General features: G+C 34.6%; 1 protein-coding gene across 1 annotated transcript in view; it reads right to left on the bottom strand.

Moving 5' to 3' along the window:
* Positions 1 to 23,539, bottom strand: part of STPG2 (sperm tail PG-rich repeat containing 2) — a gene marked incomplete at its 3' end in the record, with an annotated part of 515,422 nt that overhangs the window by 486,129 nt on the left and 5,754 nt on the right. Inside the window, 4 exon segments of the mRNA XM_081215966.1 lie at positions 6,274 to 6,279; positions 6,281 to 6,386; positions 9,790 to 9,908; positions 20,605 to 20,766. Coding sequence (XP_081072092.1) covers positions 6,274 to 6,279; positions 6,281 to 6,386; positions 9,790 to 9,908; positions 20,605 to 20,766 — 393 coding nt within the window.

Here is a 23,539-nt window from a genome sequence, read left to right on the forward strand (position 1 = left end):
GTCCAGGAAGCTCAGAGAGTCCCATACAAGATATACCCAATGAGAAACACGCTGAGACACATAGTAATCAAACTGACAAAAATTAAAGACAAAGAAAAAATATTGAAAGCAAAAAGGGAAAAATGACAAATAACATACAAGGTTATCAGGTTAACAGCTGATTTCTCAGCAGAAACTCTACAAGCCAGAAGGGAGTGGCAGGACATATTTAAAGTGATGAAAGGGAAGAACCTACACCCAAGATTACTCTACCCAGCAAGGATCTCATTCAGATTTGATGGAGAAGTCAAAAGCTTTACGCACAAGCAAAAGCTAAGAGAATTCAGCACCACCAAACCAGCTCTACAACAAATGCTAAAGGAACTTCTCTAAGTGGGAAACACAAGAGAAGAAAAGGACCTACAAACACAAACTCAAAACAATTAAGAAAATGGTAATAGGAACATACATATCGATAACTACCTTAAACATGAATGGATTAAATGCTCCAACCAAAAAACACAGGCTCACTGAATGGATACAAAAACAAGACCCATATATATGCTGTCTACAAGAGACCCACTTCAGACCTAAGGACACATACAGACTGAAAGTGAGGGGATGGAAAAAGATATTCCATGCAAATGGAACTCAAAAGAAAGCTGGAGTAGCAAGACTCATATCAGATAAAATAGACTTTAAAATAAAGAATGTTACAAGACACAAGGAACGACACTATATAACGATCAAGGGATCAATCCAAGAAGATATAACAATTAGAAATATATATGCAACCAACATATGAGCACCTCAGTATATAAGGCAACTGCTAACAGTTATAAAAAAGGAAATTGACAGTAATTCTATAATAGTGGGGGACATTAAAACCTCACTTACAACAATGGACAGATCATCCGAACAGAAAATTAATAAGGAAACACATGCTTTAAATGAAACAATAGACCAGATAGATTTAATTGATATTTATAGGACATTCCATCCAAAAACAGCAAATTCCACTTTCTTCTCAAGTGTGCATGAAACATTCTCCAAGATAGATCACATCTTGGGTCACAAATCAAGCCTCAGGAAATTTAAGAAAATTGAAATCATATCAAGTATCTTTTCTGACCACAACGCTATGAGATTAGAAATCAATCACAGGGGAAAAAACATAAAAAACACAAACACATGGAAGCTAAACAATACGTTACTAAATAACCAAGAGATCACTGAAGAAATCAAAGAGGAGAGCAAAAAAATACCTAGAGACAAATGACAATGAAAACATGACAATCCAAAACCTATGGGATGCAGCAAAAGCAGTTTCTAAGAGGGAAGTTTAGAGCAATACAAGCCTACTTCAAGAAAGAAGAAAAATCTCAAATAAACAATCTAATCTTACACCTAAAGGAACTAGAGAACGAAGAACAAACAAAACACAAAGTTAGCAGAAGGGAAGAAATCATAAAGATCAGAGCAGAAATATATGAAATAGAAACAAAGAAAATAGCAAAGATAAATAAAACTAAAAGCTGGTTCTTTGAGAAGATAAACAAAATTGATAAACCATTTGCCAGACTCATCAAGAAAACGAGGGAGAGGACTCAAATCAATAAAATCAGAAATGGGGCTTCCCTGGTGGCGCAGTGGTTGAGAGTCCGCCTGCCAATGCAGGGGACATGGGTTCGTGCCCCAGTCCGGGAAGATCCCACATGCCGCAGAGCGGCTGGGCCCGTGAGCCATGGCCACTGAGTCTGCACGTCCGGAGCCTTTGCTCCACAACGGAAGAGGCCACAACAGTGAGAGGCCCACGTACCGCAAAAAAAAATAAATAAATAAAATAATAAAATCAGAAATGAAAAAGGAGAAGTTACAACAGACACCACAGAAATACAAAGCATGCTAAGAGACTACTACAAGCAACTCTATGCCAATAAAATGGACAACCTGGAAGAAATGGACAAATTCTTAGAAAGGTATAACCTTCCAAGACTGAACAAGAAACAGAAAATATGAACAGACCAATCACAAGTAATCAAATTGAAACTGTGATTAAAAATCTTCCAACAAACAAAAGTCCAGGACCAGATGCTTTCACAGGTGAATTCTATCAAACATTTAGAGAAGAGCTAACACCCATCCTTCTCAAATTCTTCCAAAAAACTTCAGAGGAAGGAACACTCTCAAACTCATTCTATGAGGCCACTGTCACTCTGATACCAAAACCAGACAAAGATACTACAGAAAAAGAAAATTACAGACCAATATCACTGATGAATATAGATGAAAAAACCCTCAACAAAATACTACCCAATACAATCCAGCAACACATTAAAAGGATCATACACCATGATCAAGTGGGATTATCCCAGGGATGCAAGGACTCTTCAATATACGCAAATTAATCAATGTGATACACCACGTTAACAAATTGAAGAATAAAAACCATATGATCATCTCAATAGATGCAGAAAAAGCTTTTGACAAAATTCAACACCCATTTATGATAAAATCTCTACAGAAAGTGGGCACAGAGGGAACCTACCCCAACATAATAAAGGCCATATATGACAAACCCACAGCAACCATCACTCAAAATGGTGAAAAACTGAAAGCATTTCCTCTAAGATCTCGAACAAGACAAGGATGTCCACTCTCACCACTATTATTCAACATAGTTTTGGAAGTAGCCAGAGCAATCAGAGAAGAAAAAGATAAAAAGAATACAAATTGGAAAAGAAGATGTAAAACTGTCACTGTCTGCAGAAGACATGATACCATACATAGAGAATCCTAAAGATGCCACCAGAAAACTACTAGAGCTAATAAATGGATTTTGTAAAGTTGCAGGATACCAAATTAATGCACAGAAATCTCTTGCATTCCTATACACTAATGATGATAAATCCGAATGAGAAATTAAGGAAACACTCCCATTTGCCATTGCAACAAAAAGAATAAAATACCTAGGGATAAACCTACCTAAGGAGACAAAAGACCTGTATGCAGAAAACTATAAGACACTGATAAAAGAAATTAAAGATGATACCAACAGATGGAGAGATATACCATGTTCTTGGATTGGAAGAATCAATATTGTGAAAATGACTATACTACCCAAAGCAATCTACAGATTCAATGCAATCCCTATCAAATTACCAATGGCATTTTTTACGGAACTAGAACAAAAAATCTTAAAATTTGTATGGAGACACAAAAGACCCCGAATAGCCAAAGCAGTCTTGAGGGAAAAAAATGGAGTGGGAGGAATCAGACTCCCTGACTTCAGACTATACTACAAAGCTACAGTAATCAAGACAATGTGGTACTGGCACAAAAACAGAAATACAGATCAATGGAACAGGATAGAAAGCTCGGAGATAAACCCACACACCTATGGTCAACTAATCTATGACAAAGGAGGCAAGGATATACAATGGAGAAAAGACATCTCTCCAATAAGTGGTGCTGGGAAAACTAGACAGGTACATGTAAAAGAATGAAATTAGAACACTCCCTAACACCATAAACAAAAATAAACTCAAAATGGATTAGAGATCTAAATGTAAGACCAGACATTATAAAATTCTTAGAGGAAAACATAGGCAAAACACACTTTGACATAAATCACAGCAAGATATTTTTTGATCCACCTCCTAGAGTAATGGAAATAAAAACAAAACTAAACAAATGGGACCTAATGAAACTCAAAAGCATTTGCAAAGCAATGGAAACTACAAATAAGACGAAAAGACAACCCTCAGAATGGGAGAAAATATTTGCAAGCAAATCAACAAAGGATTAATCTCCAAAATATATATGCAGCTCAAAGTTAAAAACATAAACAACCCAGTGCAAAAATGGGCAGAAGACTTAAATAGACATTTCTCCATAGAAGACATAGAGATGGCCAAGAAGCATATGAAAAGCTTCTCAACATCATTAATTATTATAGAAATGAAAATCAAAATTACAATGAGGTATAACCTCACACCACTTAAAATGGGCATCATCAAAAAGTCTACAAACAACAAGTGCTGGAGAGAGTGTGTAGAAAAGGGAACCCTCTTGCACTGTTGATGGGAATGTAAATTGATACAGCCACTATGGAGAACAGTATGGAAGTTACTTAAGAAACTGAAAATAGAATTACCATATGACCCAGCAATCCCACTACTGGACATATACCCAGAGAAAACAGTAATTCAAGAGGACACATGCACCCCAATGTTCATTGCAGCATTGTTTACAATAGCCAGATCATGGATGCAACCTAAATGCCCATCAACAGACGAATGGATAAAGAAGATGTGGCACCTATTTACAATGGAATATTACTCAGCCATAAAAAGGAACAAAACTGGTTCATTTGTAGAAATGTGGGTGAATCTAGAGACTGTCATACAGAGTGAAGTAAGTCAGAAAGAGAAAAACAAATATCGTATATTAATGCATATATGTGGAACCTAGAAAAATGGTACAGATGAACTGGTTTGCAGGGCAGAAATTGAGACACATATGTAGACAACAAACATATGGACACCAAGGGGGGAAAGCGGCGGGGGGTGGGGGGGGATTAACTGGGAGATTGGGATTGACATGTATACACAAATATGTGTAAAATGGATAACTTATAAGAACATGCTGTATAAAAATATAAATAAAATTCAAAAATTCAAAAAAAAATTATAAACCTCTAGCCAGGCAAACTAAGAAAGGAGAGGATACAAATTACTGGTATCAGAAATGAAGGAGGGGGGCGCAGTGGTTGAGAGTCCGCCTGCCAATGCAGGGGACACGGGTCTGTGCCCCAGTCCGGGAAGATCCCACACGCCGCGGAGTGGCTAGGCCCGTGAGCCGTGGCCACTGAGCTTGCATGTCTGGAGCCTGTGCTCTGCAATGGGAGAGGCCACAACAGTGAGAGGCCCACGTACCGCAAAAAAAATAATTTAAAAAATGAAGGAGGGGACATCACTACAGTTCCCATATGCATTAAAAGAATAAAGGAATACTATGAACAATTCTATGCCCCTAAATTTGATAACCTAGATGAAAAGGACCAATTCCTTAAAAGACTCAATCTCCCAAATTCTCATGAGAAGAAATAGATGATCTGAATAGGCCTATGCCTATTAAAGATATCAAGTCAATAATTCATAACCTTCCAAAACAAAAAGCACCAGACCCAGATGGATTCACTGGTGAATTCTACCACACATTTAAGGGAAAAAATTATACCAATCTCTACAATCTCTTTCAGAAGATATAAGCAGAGGGAATACTTCCTAACTCATTTTATGAGGCCAGCATTACCTTAATACTAAAACCAGACAAACACATTACAAGAAAACCATAAACCACTATCTCTCATGATTCTAAATTAACACTTTTTATCTTGTTTGAGATATATAATTGTTATTCTAGGAAAACAATGCATTATATTACTCTGTTATGGTATATTTTTCTAATAGTTCTATAAGCACTATTTTTCCTTGCTGATTAATATTCAGGGAAAGACTGAGAAAATTCTTATTGAAATACTCACTGATTTCTCAACTGAGAGTCATTTATCCTTACTCTAAATGATCCATTTTGAAATGTTTATCCTATAATCTTTAAGTTTTTAAGTTTAAATATACTAGAGGAAAAAAGTCCAAGGTTTTTGTGCCTACAAGTTCCAAATAATTAAACTGAAACATAGCTACAAAAAATATTTAATGGCATTTCGATTTTTATATTAATAAATATACACTACCTAGAACAATAAAGATAAAAATCTTACCATGTACTAACCAGACTTCACCAAGAATATTATTCTTAGTTCTCAAAATCATATTTTAAGGAGAGACAGATTCAAAAACTAATGAAGATCCCTAGATAACATCAAAGGAAAATAAGTTATCCTGAAGCTAAATACTGAGAATAGTCAAAGATATTTAGAACATTTATCCTTACTAGAAAAGATTTAAAGGGAGATTTAAAAGAAGTCATAGGAAAAGGGAGAATAAATAGACAACAAGCAGCTAAATTTAGGTCAGTTTAAGAAGGAAATTGTAAGAAACATCTACTGAAACAAGAAACCTCAGGGGTATTGAGTTCTTTATCACAAGAGGTGTTCAAGCAGAGATAGCGATCAACTTGAAGGAAATTTTAAACACAGTTCCTTAGTTCCTTCCACAAAATTCAGTGACAACTACCTACGAGGAACAGTAGAAGAGTACTCTGTGTGATAATAAGATTCAATGACCTTAAAATCTAGGAAGTCGATGAAATAGTTACTTTTCAACTTACTTTTTTTTTCCTCCTGCAATATTATTACTTCATAAAGTCGTGGGAGATTTGAGCAATGATTTTGCTGTTGATCTTTCTTGATGTTAATATTTTCATAATGTAGTGCCTTTTTCCTTTAGAAAATTCAGGAAAAATTATTCTCAATTTCAAATATATAAATGTCTATATAAGTTAAGAGAATATTTTTACACCATTTCCTGCTTAAAAGGTATTCAATAAGATATCTGGGTGTGTTAGGCCAATATATCCTAAACTCTGTCAGATCTACTCATTTATGTTGGTTAGATCCGCATTTTCCAATTTAGAGCATTAAAATATACCTATTCTAATAATGATTCCAAAAAGAAAACAAAATGTGGGATTTCTGTCATGAATTTAAATAAAAAGCTACCAAAATAAGTTTCCCGTGTAGTTTATTCACCATAAAAGGTCTTTAAAATTTCAAATCACTTGGTATTTCAACTATTAACTAAAATAAGGGGAAAATAGTCAATGCTATTTATATCATAAAACAATCAGGAAAAGGGCATAAAGAACGATCTTTGAAAATGAAAGGGAAGCTTATTTTCATTGAAATTTACACACGTAAGAATAATAAACCAAGTAAGCAGTGAATAACAGCCCAAGCTCTGGAGTCAAACAGCCTGATATGAATCCTAACATTGCTACCTACTAGCTATGTGACCTTACACAAATCACTCACCCTCTCTAAACTTCAGATGTGATTCTTCATCTGTGATTGGAAATTGGAAATTCTCAAGGTTGTAATGATTAAAGTGGATGATATATGTGAAGTATTTACTGCCATACAAAACCCATAGTAAGTATACAATAACTGTTAGCTATTATTAGGAATTATATTTAAATAGGTTATTTTTTTCTAATTCTTAAAAAGAATTAGGAAAAAAAGTCATATTAAACACTTCCAGTGAACTATACTGAACATAAGATTTAAAAAAAGATAATATAGGGCTTCCCTGGTGGCGCAGTGGTTGGGAGTCTGCCTGCCGATGCGGGGGACACGGGTTCAAGCCCTGGTCTGGGAGGATCCCACATGCTGCAGAGCGACTGGACCCATGAGTCACAGTTGCTGAGCCTGCGCATCTGGAGCCTGTGCTCCGCAACAAGAAAGGCCGCGATGGTGAGAGGTCCGCGCACCGCGGTGAAGAGTGGCCCCCGCTTGCCGCAACTGGAGAAAGCCCGCGCGCAGAGATGAAGACCCAACACAGCCATAAATAAATAAATAAATAATTTTTTAAAAAAAAAGATAATATAAAAACAAATGTTTAAGTTACATAATTGCCATTTTTTTTGTTTGTTTAGACATTACTATGATTTAAACATGCATATAACATCTTAGTTCACTGTCAAATGCTGACTTCATTGATTTTTTTGCACAAAATTCAACAAATCAACTTATTTTCAAAACCTCAAATAGTATTATGGATAAAAAATTTATATTTGGGATATCAAAAGGGTCACATATCGTTTAGGTCTGTGTTTTCCCAAAAAGAAACCTATGAGCTCAACTTTCCATTTGAAATACCCAAGTATTTCCATTTTTATACCATATCAAATCCACAATAATTATGACTCAATCAATAAACAAAAAGTAGAAAAAAAAAAGGTAGAAAATATCAACTACCAGAAGGAACCAAGACAAGTCCAAATAAAAGATAGTGAAGGCAGCAAAAACAAAGAGCAAATTACGGAAATGATGAAATATCTGATGCAGTTAGGAATGCAATCTATATGCATACATTCCTACCAGCAAAAGTGAAAATACAAACAGAAGAAAAGAAGAAACAATGGAAATAGCAAAGATCAAAGAGAAAGTAACATTTTAAAAACGGGAGGAGAGGGAATTCCCTGGCGGGTCCAGTGGTTAGGATTCCATGCTTTCACTGGCGTGGGTCTGGGTTCAATCCCTGGTGGGGGAACTAAGATCCTGCAAGCTGTGCGATGTGACCAAAAAAATAAAAAATAAAAAATAAAGTCAGGCAGACACTTATTAAAAAAAAAAATAGGAGGAGAATGGGAGTGGGACAGGGCTGGAGAAGTAAAAAGGACTGTGAGGAAAAAACTATCAAGCAAAATCAGAGCAATAGAATTAGACAGAGTGCTGGTCATGCCTGAGGTACTTAGTTAGATGTGTAGTGGAATGGATGGAAAACAATCATACCCTACTTACTTCTCCACATACCCTAAAAAGGGTTAATTTTGCTTAATGTTAATTAAACCTCAATAATACTGACAGGCAAGCAGGCAGACAGATAGGAAAGCAAACCAGCCAAACTGGAAGAAAAAGATAAGAGTAAAATACTAACAAAAGCATTATGTCAAGGGGATGAGTAGAGTTAGAGCATTTGACAGACTTTGTTTTATTTGGAATGAAAAAGATTAAATTTTGATCCCATTAAGCTGTATATACATGTTAAACTTCTAGTGTAACTACTAAAAAAATTAAAATACATGGCATATCACCCAAATTTGGAGAGTGAAAAAATGAAAAGGACAATAGAATAGGGTATAAATTCCCCAAAACAAGGGCCATGTTTTATTCTTTTTATTCTTAGTTACTAAGTTTAGTACTAAGACATAGCAAGAATTCAAACAATGTTTGTTCAATGAGTGAATAGCAGTAGGGGAGTTTAAGTAAGAGCCTAAGCTACGTCCACTGCTGGTATACAGATGTGTCTGAATCTGTCCAGCAAATTAATTGGATAGGTAATCACTGTGAGACTTCCTGCTAGAAAACTCATCCTATAAGAAAGGATCAGGCAGATAAACTGGAACCTGTTAAAAATTAAATCATGAAAAGCGGCAATAGATTCTGAGAACAACATGATATCTGTTACTCAGTTTTGCCTTCCATGGACTCATGTCTAAGACCTTACTGTAAGAGTAGGAGAAAATAAAGACAGAAAGAATTATTTTACAAGAAATGTATTTCCTAGTTAGACTTCATAAATATTACCTTCAACCTAATGTTATGGCTCTGACTTATACTGAGAATGCCTTCTTAATCCATCATGTAGTCAAAAGAATGGACACCAGAGCCAGGAACGAGAGGCAGAGTCCTGGGTCACCTTCTTTTATATTTTCTCTGATCTTTTCTCTATCTTGTAATTAAAGACAGTATATTTTAGTACTTAGACACATGGGCTGTATAACCGAAAAGGCCTCGGTCAATGTCAAGCTCTGCCACTTAATAGCTGCATAATATTAAACACATTATTTATTCTCTGACCCTTTCATTTTTCACTGATAAAACAGGCATAACACTAGTAACTACACAGAGACTTGTGAAGATAAATGAATTAATACATGTAAAACAGGTAGCACAGGATCTGGCAGATAGACAAGCAATGGTTTTCATATAGGTTACTCTAAAATATCATATTTCTTGAAATTTTTCATACTGATTTTTCCTTTCATAACAGCATAACCTAGTCTAAATTATTAGAATATTTATAGTCCAAAACTACAGGAAAGATATACTACTTTTTTACTTACTGGGTTATATCATACTGTCCAGGACCAGGACCAGGCCCTGACTTTATAGGTAACTCTAGTCTTCCCAAAGAGTTGCCAAAATGTATCCCCTGGTATTTCAAAGTTACATTGGAAAAATCCTCACACACACACACACAAAAAAGTGAAGATGAGAGACAATTTAAATAAATCATGAAACAATGTTTAACTTTACTTAAGTCTAAAGGGAGGGTAGCCTTAGTCAAGGAGTTTCCACTGGTAAATGCTAGACTCTTCCTTGATACATCTCAAGAGTATCACTGTGTGCCCCATCCCACTCCTGAGTCAACCAGGATTCCCACAGAAGGGCCTCTAGTTTAGCATATCCTCAACCAATATGAACAACTTGCTCTAGGCAGTACACTCAACAATCTAAAATCTTAAGGGCAATGACAATTAGCTCCTCATCATTTAAAAAGGGGAGGAAGGGCAGACTTGCTTGATTTAGGGAATAGGAAAGCCTAACAAAAATGACTTAATTAAATAGAAATTAATTTTAAGAAATTAAAATTCAAACACTACCAACAGATACTAGATAACTTCTAATTACCTGGTAAGTGCAGAAGACATTCTTGTAAAGTTTTCATAGAGTAACAAATATATAACAAAAATTAAACACTACCCCCAAATCATTTCATAGTTAATGTTTGAGGTCAGGATCAGTACTTTAATGCCAAAGAAGTCATCTGTGACAAGAGAAATCATCAATCATCTTCCTTCACAGTCATACAATAAGCATGACTCACTAAAGAGTTCACTTTAGCGAAGTTAAAACACCTGCTTTCATTAGAAACTAATAAAAGAATAAAGTATGGGTCTTCCCTGGTGGCGCAGTGGTTGAGAATCTGCCTGCTAATGCAGGGGACACGGGTTCGAGCCCTGGTCTGGGAGGATCCCACATGCCGCGGAGCAACTAGGCCCGTGAGCCACAACTACTGAGCCTGCGCGTCTGGAGCCTGTGCTCTGCAACAAGAGAGGCCGCGATAGTGAGAGGCCCATGCACCGCGATAAAGAGTGGCCCCCGCTTGCCACAACTAGAGAAAGCCTTCGCACATTAACGAAGACCCAACACAGACCCCCAACATCTTCTTTAAAAAAAGAAGAAAAAAAAAAGAATAAAGTATGAAACACGAACAGTAGCATCTCATAGGAATTCTTGTGTTGACCTAATACATTCTAAATTGAGCAATCATTTAAGAAATTTATAAAATCTTACTTTTTTAACTGATAGTAAAAGGTAACTAGTCTATTTCACTTACTTTTAATTCATATTTGTAAAAATATAGCTTTCAAATAGGCATGGATTATTAAACCAATTAATATATATATATTGAATAAAATCCCAGTAACATAAACTGATAGTTTAACTGCATAAAACAGTATGTCAGTTGTTCTAGGTGACCATTACTATTCTTGAATAGTGGAAGCAATCTCTCTCAATTACCATTATAAACAATATGAATGAAATAAATAGCAATTGAATGATTAGAAAGCGTAATTCCAGTTCAGATTGGTGAATCAAACCCACATCTGCCCCCCTCCCATCAGAATCTCAGAAGAAGCGTATAAAATAGATGTAAATTATTAGTACTAGATACTAAGAGAAGGTATCATTCACATTCCACTTCAAGGAATTTCTGGAAAATATAGCACAGCAGAGAATAGCACTGGAAAAAGATCTCACTGCACGTGAAAAGAACCTCAGCTACTCTATTAACATCCCCAGAAAGACAGAAACTAGAGGTAAGGATGGACTCATGGGTAAGTGAGTAGGGAGCAATTCTCAAAACTACTAATAACCTTACAGATTTATTACACGAAGTGATGAAAGAATGCTAAAGCTCACTCCATTCTTGCCATGGATGGTTGGAAATAAGTTGGAAGCACTGCCACTGTCTCCTAACAAGGACAGACTTCTTAGTTAGAGAGGCACCACTCTAGAAAGCTTTGGGATGGCACAACAAAATCCAAAAATAAGCTGGTACAGCACTAAAATTCCCTACTATGTGGAAACATCTTTTACTTCCTAGAACTTAACACTAACAACTAGCCCTCAAATATTATAAAATACAAACACAATAAAACTAAACTTTCCCTTTTACACCACCTGACCTTAAAGAATTAAACAGGGGCCAACACAATCTCTGACAAAACTTTGACATTTGCGTGAAGTGAAATGGGACTTTTGTTGATTCTTTTATCATAGATGGCAATCTCAAAGAGAAACTGAATTACAGTTTTTCTAAAGGTTTCTCCTGCTTCAATTTTAGTAAATCTCCTTGTTTGTTCATTGCTTGGGTGATGGAGGATGTTGGAGCTGAGGGTACAGAAACAGGGAGTTACTAGCTATGTCCAAATAAGATTCAGACATATTTTGGAACGTCTAGTGAATAGAGCAAATTAACCAGAAGGTGAACGCAAAAACTATTCCTATGGGAAGCAGCTAATCATGGTAACCCACACCCAGTTAGAAAATCTTACTGTCAAAAGAGTGGCAATGCTAACTACTGAGTATTTTCTGTTGACTGAATTTGCCTTCTAACAGATAATCCCCCACTGGATTTATATCTGTATTCTGTAGAGTGCAAAAGGGCTATGATAAAAATCTAAAAGACATTTCATTAAAACACTGGTAAAAATCAATGCTACTTTTAGAGCATTCTATCTAATAGAGTATAAAACAAAGAGAGAATAGCATTATCCACCCCCCAGCTTCACCTCAGCTTATCATGCAGCTTTCGCTCTGATGGAGTATATGGGTGGAAATGCCCAGCAGAGAGCACCATCTGGCAAGAGACTGAACTGCCTGGGGGAACAGAAGCTGTCTCAGTGGAAACAGACTTATTCAGAAGCATAGTTGAGACAGCCCTTCTAGAAGCCCCTATGAAGGGGAACTTTGCAGAAGGCTGTAGGTCTACCACATCAACAGGAGGAGACAACATACATATATTTGAGTTACTAACATAATTGTGACTCTCTGTAGTACCCACAATCCAATAAAGCCTGGGAAAACTTGTTACATAAATAAAAAGCATTAATCCTTATTCCCACCAGGAATATTTCCAGCACTGTAAGTGGTCTTAATGTGCTTAGCTTATTGATATGCAGATTCCTTCTAATGAACTACAACACAAAGAGCAGAGAGGTATTTCCCCTCTTCACTAATCAGCTTTAACACACTATGAAGCTGTAACACTATAAAGCACCAAATCAAAGTAAGACACTGATATTATTATTATTGTTGTTACTGTTATAAATAGGCTGTCTAGCTGATATATGATCCCCAAGCCCAGACCCCTGTCAGTCCTAGGAGGAACAGAGCTATGAATAAAAATTGAAAGGGCTATCCTACCAATCTCTCTAATGCATAGGGTATACACTGCTTTAGCACTTCCGAGTGTAACACAAAAGGAAATAAGGCAGTCAGATCATCCAAAGGCTTTGGGTCTGGGGGTGCAGAGACAAACACCATAACAACTAGCAGAACAGCACAGAAAAATAGCACAGACTGACATGTCCAGCAGAGCAGCAGATGGTAGTAGAGGAGTCCTGGAAGAAACCATGGCATCCACTAGAGTAGTTGAAAAGCAGCCCATTCCTTTGGGTCAATGGCAACTCTGAAGACTGCTGCACCCCACAGAGCTTCAGAAAAGGAAAGAATGATCAGCCATGCAACACTGTTTTGCTAAGAGAAGTGTTCTAGACCATCTTTCAAATGAAATTACTTAATAGAGGCATGGATTTTAAAAGTACATACACAGTTTTGATGGCAGAAAGAGAAAACTTTTTCACTCGTACTTTATTTTTACTTAGAAATGAAACAAAGTTTCATAATCGTGAAGATTTTAGGCTTAGTAAGTAGTGAAATAAATGTAGAACTCTCTTCTTATATAATAAATATAGCCACGTTAGATATGCCAGATATTTTCTATATTTCAGGCAGGAGCATATCTAATATATTGATTAACTATAGCCTATAGATTTGCAAAAGTAAAATCAGTATTTTAAGACAGAGCATTCTGACAAATCATCTTTAACATTATATTTTTATACCCTACAAAGTATAAGTTACAATTTTATAGTAATTCTTCTACACAGCATTTCAGGAGAAATTATGTCCAAGTAGACTTATGTCTAAGAAGCTTTCCTCAGGTTAATTATTGTGATTTTGAAGGTCAACTGTTTAACAGTTCTTAAGGTAATCCAGCAGAAGGAAAGACTATGCACACACACCTACATAAACACACACCATTCAAGACACCAGCAAAATCCTTTTCCTGTGTATACGCTGAAATTCATTTCATTTAAACCATGTGAACTACTTAACTCACTAACCTATACAGTTCTCAGGTAAATGTTCAACTGGAAATTTAATTTAAAAGCCTTTTAAAAATACAGATAGAAAATAAGGAACAAATTGATGTACTCAACTCTAAATCACACTCTCCTTATGTCAAGAAGTATTGACAACAGATGTGGAGAACAAATGTATAGACACCAAGGGGGGAAAGCGGGGGCAGCCGGGGTGGTGGTGGTGGGATGAATTGGGAGATTGGGATTGACATATATACACCAATACGTATAAAACAGATAACTAATAAGAACCTGCTGTGTAAAATTCAAAAAATAAAAATAAATTAAAAGGATGTGATATTAAAAACAAACAAACAAGAAGTGTTGACAATACCATCTTCAAGGTCATCGTCAAGCTTGGAAAATCTTTAGCAAATAAAATATGACTTAATTGAAGCAAACTTAACAAGGAGGTGCATTATTTTAAGTGAATAATGTAATATAACTTGAAGAATTGCTAACTGCTACTTTCACTGACAGTGAAATCAATGAAGAAGGGGCTATGCAACTTTCTTCTCATGTCTTTTCCATAATTAAGTGTGGAAACAGAATTTGTGAAGAATTAAAAGTCCCAAAGTGTGGCAGTTCAAAGCACTAATGGACTGCATTCCAGTGTGGCAGTACACAGGTAGTTCCCAGCATGTTATCATTAGCAAATATGTCAGTGTCATAATTCCAACCACAAACTGTGCTTGTGAAATCCACCTCTGAAAAGCAGACTTCTAATGGTTACCTGAGCTCTTCTTTTGAAAAAGATAGAGAAGCTAAATTTTCTAATTCAAAATGTTATACAAAATAATTTATACAGGGGCTTCCCTGGTGGCGCAGTGGTTGAGAATCCGCCTGCCGATGCAGGGGACACGGGTTTGTGCCCCAGTCTGGGAAGTTCCCACATGCCGCAGAGCGGTTGGACCCGTGAGCCATGGCCGCTGAGCCTGCACGTCCGGAGCCCGTGCTCCACAACGGGAGAGGCCACAACAGTGAGAAGCCCATGTACCAAAAAAATAAAAAAATAAAAAAATAAAAAAAAAAATAATTTATACAGAGGATTGCTCTTTACAGATTAAATATAGCTAAAAATTACCATTTGTTGGCTAGAGTCTTATACAACTTGTAATTTCAGACTTGCTTCTATATTTAAGCTACATAAGATACCTTCAGCAGATGTTATTTCAACAGTTCAGGGAATAATCACAATAATTACCTATCTGTTGGATTATTTTCTCAATTTTCTATTAATGTTCACATCTGGAAACTGAGCCCACATATAGTATTATCTCAAAAAGCAGCTAAAGAGATACATAGAATTACCAGAAATTTGGATAATACTTGAATTAACATTACTACAGTATCAATTTCATAATAGTCTGTGAGGCACCTGTGGTGTTTTTTTTTCCCCTGCAGGAAAAAACAAGAAAATTAAGCCTTCAGCTACTGACCTTTGCTACCCTACCACTAGTTTTTCTCTCAAATTCAAGATGGAGATTTCAGAAAATATCACAATTCAATTCAAATTAAGCTTTGTTGAATCTTCTTGAATATTAACCATTATGTCTTTAAGTTATACGTAAATCTATGTTTTTACAAACATGTTTTCTTAAATTTGATCTAGATTTTAATTCTAATAAATACAAGTTGGATCAAATCAGTAATTACTAAATTACGTCATCAAATTGGACCTATTAAAATTGTAGAATAAATTTTCTTATTGTTATTTTTCTCTTCTATAAATAATAATGTAGCCAGAAATAAATCAAATTTTATATGTTAAAGTAATGTTTATTCATACATGAGAAAAGTTTTGCACATCTAGGGAAGCTTGGAGGCATTATTCTGGCCTTTTAATGGATGATACATTATTCTGAAACAAAGAAATAGCATATACAAAAAATATAATTTTAAAGCAAGAATAACATTTTGGGATTTAAGTTAAGAGTAACAGAGAACTGTTTAAGCTGAGACCAAGGATCAGTGACTACTGTGAAAAAGAAATACTAGTTCCAATATATTAAACCAAAGTTTTTCCCAGGATATTTTAGATAAGAAAACTTAGCACAAAGAGCTTAAGTAACTTGGCCAAAGACAACTATTAAGTAGTGAAGCCAAGAAATAAACACAAGCAGTCCAGTTCCATTACACTACCTTTCATAATTGTCCTTTACCTTGGACAGAATATACTGATATTAAACCATAGGACTTCCATTAATTTCAATGTAATTTTTACAGAGTTATCTCCATTGTTCTTCTGAGCATATCTTACTCAAACACCTAAGATACTGGCACTGTCTGTGGATGAAAACTAATTATTTTTATATTATTAACAGGATGATAGGATAGTCAAGGCCTGGAAAACCAGGCATGGCATCGACAGGGAGAGCAAAATACTCCTGGGATAAAAGACCCTATAGCCAGAAAGAAGTGGGAATTCTAAGGGTGTGAACAGGAGACATATCTATAACTTACAATATCTTTACTCTCCATTTTATCAGAGGTAAGTTGGTTATTCATAAGTTTTATAGTATGGAACAGTCTATCAGGTCTTAAAATACCTGTATTTGAAGATAAAATGTATTATCTCTAGTGTGTTCTATAATCAATAGAAATTTAAAAAGAGGAGTTACAAACTAAAAGTAAAATACCAGCCTGTCTATTTACCTTTACCTTTGTACTTTAATTCTTTAAACAGAATGTGAGTTATTGTCTAATGAACTTTCATTTCATCCTGAGGAACTCTAGTATTTCTTTTAGAGGGTGTACTACAGACAAAATCTATCAGTTTCTGTTTATCTGGGAATGTCTTAATTTTGTCTTCATTTTCAAAGAATAGTTTTGCTGATTATAGAATTCTCGATTAGCAATCTTTTTTATTTCAGTACTTTGAATATATCACCTTACTGCCTTCCAGCCTCCATGGTTTCTGATAAGTCAGCTGTTAATCTTCTTGGGGATTTCTTGTCACTTTTCTTGCCACTTTCAAGATTTCTCAATGTCTTTGGCTTCAACAGTTTGATTGTGATATATGTAGGTGTGCATTTTTTTGAATTTATGCTATTTGCAATTCAATGAGCTTCTTGTATGTGTAGATTGTTTTTCATCAAATTTGGGATGTTTTCAAGTTATTATTTCTTCAACTATTCTCTCTGCCCCCTTTTTCTTCTCTCCTTCTTTGACCCTCATTATGCATACGTTGGTACGCTTGATGGTGTCCCCCAAGTCTCGGATGTTATGTTTATTTTTCTTCATACTTTTTTCTTCCTGTTCATCAGGTTGCATATCAATTGACTCCTCTTCAAGTTTGCTAATTCTTTCTTTTGCCAGTTCAAATCCACTAGTGAATCCCTGTAGCGAATTTTTCATTTCCATGATTGTACTTCTCAACTCCAGAATTTCTACGTGGCTGTTTTTTATAATTTCTATCTTTATTGATACTGTCTGTTTGGTGAGACATTGTTTTTATATTTCCCTTTAATTATTTAGACATACCTTCCTTTCTTTACTTGAATATATTTAAAATAGTTGATCTAAAGACTTTGTCTAATAAGTCCAACATCCTGGCTTCCTCAAGAACAGTTTCTAATGATTGCTTCTTTTCCTATGTATGGGCCATATTTCTGTTGTTGTTGTTGCTTTTGCATGTCTCATAATTTTTTGTTGAAAACCAGACATCTTAGATAATATAATATGGCTACTCTGAAAATCAGAATCTCCCTCCTGACCCAAAGGTTGTGGGGTTTTTTTGTTTAGTGACTTCTGGACTAATTCTCTAAATTCTGTATTCTCTGTCATGTGTGTCCACTAAAGTCTTGGTCTGGCTAGCTGACTGGTCAGATAATCGTTGGACAGAGGTTTTCTTAATGCTTTGAACGAGTAGGTCTCCAACCTTTGCAGCGGTGCACTGTGCATGTGTTGAGACACACCTTCAACACTCAAGTAGGCAGTTTACAAGTCTGTCTTAGCTTTCACTTCCCGAAGGTCACATAGAGGTAAGAGCTTTGTACCTTCTCAAGTCTGGTTTTTGAAGTGATGGGATAGCAATTCTGAAACTACATTCAGTGTTTTACAAGATTAAGCAAATAAGTAAATATACTGAGGATAGTGGGAACCAGGTTTCTCACTGTGGGAGAAGGGAGATCAAACACAGAAAACAAAATACAAGAATAAACATGTGGCACTGAACTGGAATTAGAGATATCAATATAAGCTTAAAGATTTTAATAGACAGATAAGAAAAAGTATAGATTTCTAACTTTGTCCATTGAGATGGCCTAGAAGGAATGATACCCCAAATGTACCTAGTGTACTGATCTTGTTTTGAAATATCATTCTCCACTAAATGAAAGTAGAGCTCCTGAGGAAATGACTGATTCCAACGGCTGTGGCAACGGAAAAAATAAGATGAACCTGCAACATTTTATTGTGCCATAAAATAAAGAAATGCTCAAAGAATGATGGAGATATGTCAAAAAGACACAACAAGCAGACTGAAAGGGCTCCCAAGGGTCAAATATTAGATCATTTTAACCTCAAAATAGTGAGAGTAGTGAATTACAACCTTTTCAGTAAAACAGGAATTCATGAACCCATACTGATATAAATACATAAATGGAAAAGAATATAAAGCTGTTCTTTATAGTAAGTAAAGTGCCAACAAAAAAAAATGTTAAAGAAAATATGACATTAGAAAACCACCATGTGATAAAATCACAGTAAAATTGATTCAGGCATCATCAATGGATGTTAAACTAATAGGTGAGAGTTTGATAAGGAATAGGATATCTACTCATTCTTAAAGTAACCTCTCCAAAATATTTATAAATTTTTAAAAATAGTAACTTTACAGTAGATAAAACCAAAAGACACTCCCTCAAGTTAACATCACCAACTACAGGATAAGTAAACATCCTGCGCCTTTTTATGTGATACATTGAGAAGGATGCTTCACTTATGTAGCATTCCTGTTAAAATATAAAAACTCACCCTAATCATGATAAAATATACACGAATCCAAAACTGAGACATATTCTACCAAATAAACAGCCTGTACTCTTCAAAAAGTCAAGGTTACAAAAGACAAAGAAAGACTGAAGAACTGCTCCCAATGAAAGGACTCTAAAGAGACACGACAACTAAATGCAGCTTGTAATACCAGATGGGACTCTTGACCAAAACTCATTTTTTAAAGAATATCACTGAGATAATTAGTAATATTTTTTAAATATCTACAGATTAGATAATGGGATTATATGAATGAATTTTTTCTGATTTTGATAATTACATTGTGGTTATAAAAAAGAATTCTTGTTCTTAGAAAGTTTACATTAAAAGTATTTAGGAGTAAAGGGGCATCATGTCTTAAATGTACTCTGAAATTGCTTAATTAAAATAAGAATATAAATATAGAGGGGAAATGATAAAGCAAATGTGATAAAGTGTTAACTGCAGGATCTAAGTGAACGGTATATGGGAATTATTTGTATTATTCTTGTAACTTTTCTATCAATCTGAAATTATTTCAAAATTTAAAATTATTTTTTAAAAAAGAAACTCACTAATTGGAAACTGAATGCATTAGATCTAGTATATTGATATAGCTAAATCTAGAAAATATAACATTAAGTGAAACAGCAAGCAACCTGCATGCCAGATGATAACATTTACTTAAATGTTTTAAATCATACAACAATACATATTGTTATTTATATGTAGTAAAGATTTACTGTTTACTTTGGCAAAGGGAAAAGAATGGAGGGAGGGAAATTGGGTAGGGTAATAATTGTAATAATATATTTATTTTAAAATATAGCTAATTCGAGTGTAAAAAAATTTTAATATGTGTTATGAGATGGTGGGTACATGGTTATCTGTTTTTATGTTTGTTCAAGTCTATGTGCAATTATATAAATTATAATAAAAATATTTTAGGAATAAAAACTTAACAATTCAAAGTATCTAAGACACCAAAATACCCCAGTATACCTACTGCCGAAAACCAAATGGTTTCATAAGGTGCTTAAGCCTAAGCTTAAACTATTAAACTATTTCCTCTTTTTCCTGGATACAGTTAGGCTGTATTTCCCAGGCTCCTTGGCAGTTAAGTGTGTGCATGTGCCTGAAATTTAACTCCCAGGCCTAGCCTACAAAAAACCCCCACTACCAGTTCTCTGTCCTCTTTCCCCTTCTGCCAGCTGGATACAGATGACACCAAGGCCTTTGGAGATGACAGTAACATGAATGGAATAAGCCTGTGTCCCTGAATCTCTACATGGAGGAACATCTCTTATCAACAAGAAATGTCCATATGAATGAGGAAAAAAAGAATTTCCGTTGCATTAAGCCACTGAGATTTGGGGGTCTATCTGTTACTGCAGTTAGTATTACATTAACTAGAACATGCATAATCATAAACAGTCTTCCAACTGTCAATGTGAAATGTATCATACTTACAAATTGAGGTTTATAGTATGCTGGACCTAGTGTACTGTCAATAGCAGGTGGAAAATGTTTTGTGATACTGCCATCCTCATTAATATAACCATATGACCGTCCACAAGAAGGAATTGAAGGAACATCAACACTTCTGGAAACTGTAAGTGCACTGGACATTTTCTGTAAAAAAAAAAAAAAAAAAATTATATTATTTACTCAAAGGCAAGAAAAGGAATGAATAAACAAATATTAAAATTTACTAAAAGACAACTATTCAATATTGACTTTATGAGTTTTATAATATAAACCAAAAATGTTTGTCTGTAAAAGTAATTTAAAAGAGTGAATTCAAGTCTTACCTCATAATATAAACCAAAATTTAACCAAACTACTATTAAATAGTAACATAAACCATAATATAAACTAAACTACTGTTAAAGCCACTTTTAGAGATAAGGAATCTCTCACCTGGCTCAGTTATTTATCTTGCTTAGTATAGCAAGCATTAGTGATTCCAAAAACAGGCATTCATTCCTACAGTCACATCAACAATCAGCAGTTCAAAGTGGTTACTTGTGCTATGCTATCATAGTATCTGTCAGGTAAAAACAAACCTTATATTTTCTGTAACATTTTCTGGCTTCATTCCTTTCCAGCTCCTGACTTACCTTCATCTTACCCGTGCCCTGTATAAATATCCTAATTTTGCAGACCATGTAGCAAGGAAAATGTCTGATAAGATGCTAAATGGAAATTTAAAATGTAAAATATAAAATTGAATTTATTACTATAGCTATGTAAGTTATGTAAAAGTATATGTAAGTGTATAAAATCATATACATATATGATTTGATACTGAAAAGAGCTATGCAAAAATCAACAGAATTATCAATGTTAGAGTCAGAAGTTTTAAGGTGCTTATCTTTTTTCAAAATTTCCTTTAATGGAAAACATTTTATAATTTAAGTAAAAACAGAAAGGAGTAACATACATTAGAAATACCAGTATAAAATACATCAAATAAAATACTGGCATTTAAATAATTTAGTAATATGAAAAATTACTTATTAAGAATATATTTATAATAGATATATTTAAAATAGATAACCAACAAGGAAAAAATGAAGGGAAGCTCATATATTCATGAAAAAATAAAAATAAATAGAGTCTGCAACTTCTATCAAAAAAAAAGAATATATTGATCCTCTGTAGGTTTTAAATAAATAAATGCTAGAGTTGACTGCACACATGCCCAATACATAATTGTGTCATACACATACTATCACTGGCAGAATTTCACTTTTTTTATCATTACAGACAACTATTAAGTAGTTTCAGTGATACTTATGAGACTGGTTACCAAATTAAAACAGGAAAGTATTGAATGGCCTCCCCTCCATTCACTACTTTCAAAAATTATTTACATGATGTCAAGACTTTCCAAAATGTAGCCCCAACCTTAGTGAATGCTTCTCCAACATCCAGTTTGTGATATCCCTAATTCCCTGCAAAAACTATCTACACCAGAAAAAAATATCTAAAGAAAATAAAACAAGTCTTTTTTCTTCTAAGCATATTTGGTTGAGATGAAAATGGAAGTTCTATTTAACTGATAAAATATTTTCATCCTCAGAAGATCACAGTTTTATATATTGGAAAAACATATTAATTATAGAGAATAGCATATATGAATTTGTAGGTAGAGCCTAGATAGAAATAATTTAAAGTGAGCTTATGGCAAGTAATTAATATGTTTCCTCACTTTGGTACCTAGCTGGCACTCGGTAAATATTTCTTGATTGCCTGACCCCAAACAAAGGTTTATAAATCCAAGATACAAGCAGAGACATAATCAGTAAGTAAACTTAGTAGACAGATTTAGTCTGCTGAAAGACTGATAAAAATTTTCAAGAAATATAGCAAGAAAATGAGCATAGTTTAATCAACATAAATACTAAAGAAAAAATGAGAGAAAATAGAGCAGCTATATTCTATAGGTAATAAAAGAATGAAACTGAGGACTCAAAACTTGTGAGAATCTTGTACAACTAAGGACAATGTACACTATGAAGATTTATGGTGATAATTAGTACAGTTTAAAAGCTTGCTAATCTGGACTAATATTTTTAAAACCAGAAATAATGTTTCTTTTGAGGCCTTCATGTATTAAAATGCAACTGAAATCAAAAGTTATTTATTTGTGTTGGGTATTAAAGCACAAAAGAGGTGAGTCAAATGCAGACCTTACCCTTAAAAAGCAACAACCTACTGAAGCATTAAGCAAAGTACTGAAATAATTTTAAACATGGAAAAATATCTGAAGTGCTAAAAAATGCCCAGAGGGTCAAAAAGAGGAGAAGTTCTCAACGACACTGAGGTGACTAGAAAAAGCTTCATGAATGATGTTAAAACTCTGGGTGTTAATTTAGTGACCGATGGTTTGAATTTGCTATCCCAAAGCAAAACCAAACAAACAAAACAACACAAGGACCATAACAGAAGTCCTTAAAAGGAAGCCAAGTTTCAAGAAACCCAGGACAGCAGTTGAAATGTTCCAAATCGGGGTAAACAACCAAAGAACAAGATACAGATTTCAATCAAAACACACATATAAGTACACAGAAACCAAGCTACAGATTATATAAAGTGAATAGTGAAAACAACCAGAGAGTGTTCTACCAAGCAGCAGGAAAATGTCCTATAAACTGGAGAAAAGTCAATGAAAAGAAACACATTTAGGAATGAGAAGATGGAATTAGCCCAAAAAACATTAAAGTATCTATTATAAATATTCTTCATATGTTCAATAAGGTAGAAGAAAGATGAACATGATGAGGAGATAAAGATATAAAAAAGACCCAAATCAAACTTCTGAAATGAAAAGTATACTGAATGGGATTAACAACTAATTTTATGTGGGTTAATAAAAGACATTTTTTCTCAATTCTTAATC

Source organism: Mesoplodon bidens, assembly GCF_964165515.1.
Source record: "Mesoplodon bidens genome assembly, chromosome: 1".
NCBI lineage: Eukaryota > Metazoa > Chordata > Mammalia > Artiodactyla > Ziphiidae > Mesoplodon > Mesoplodon bidens.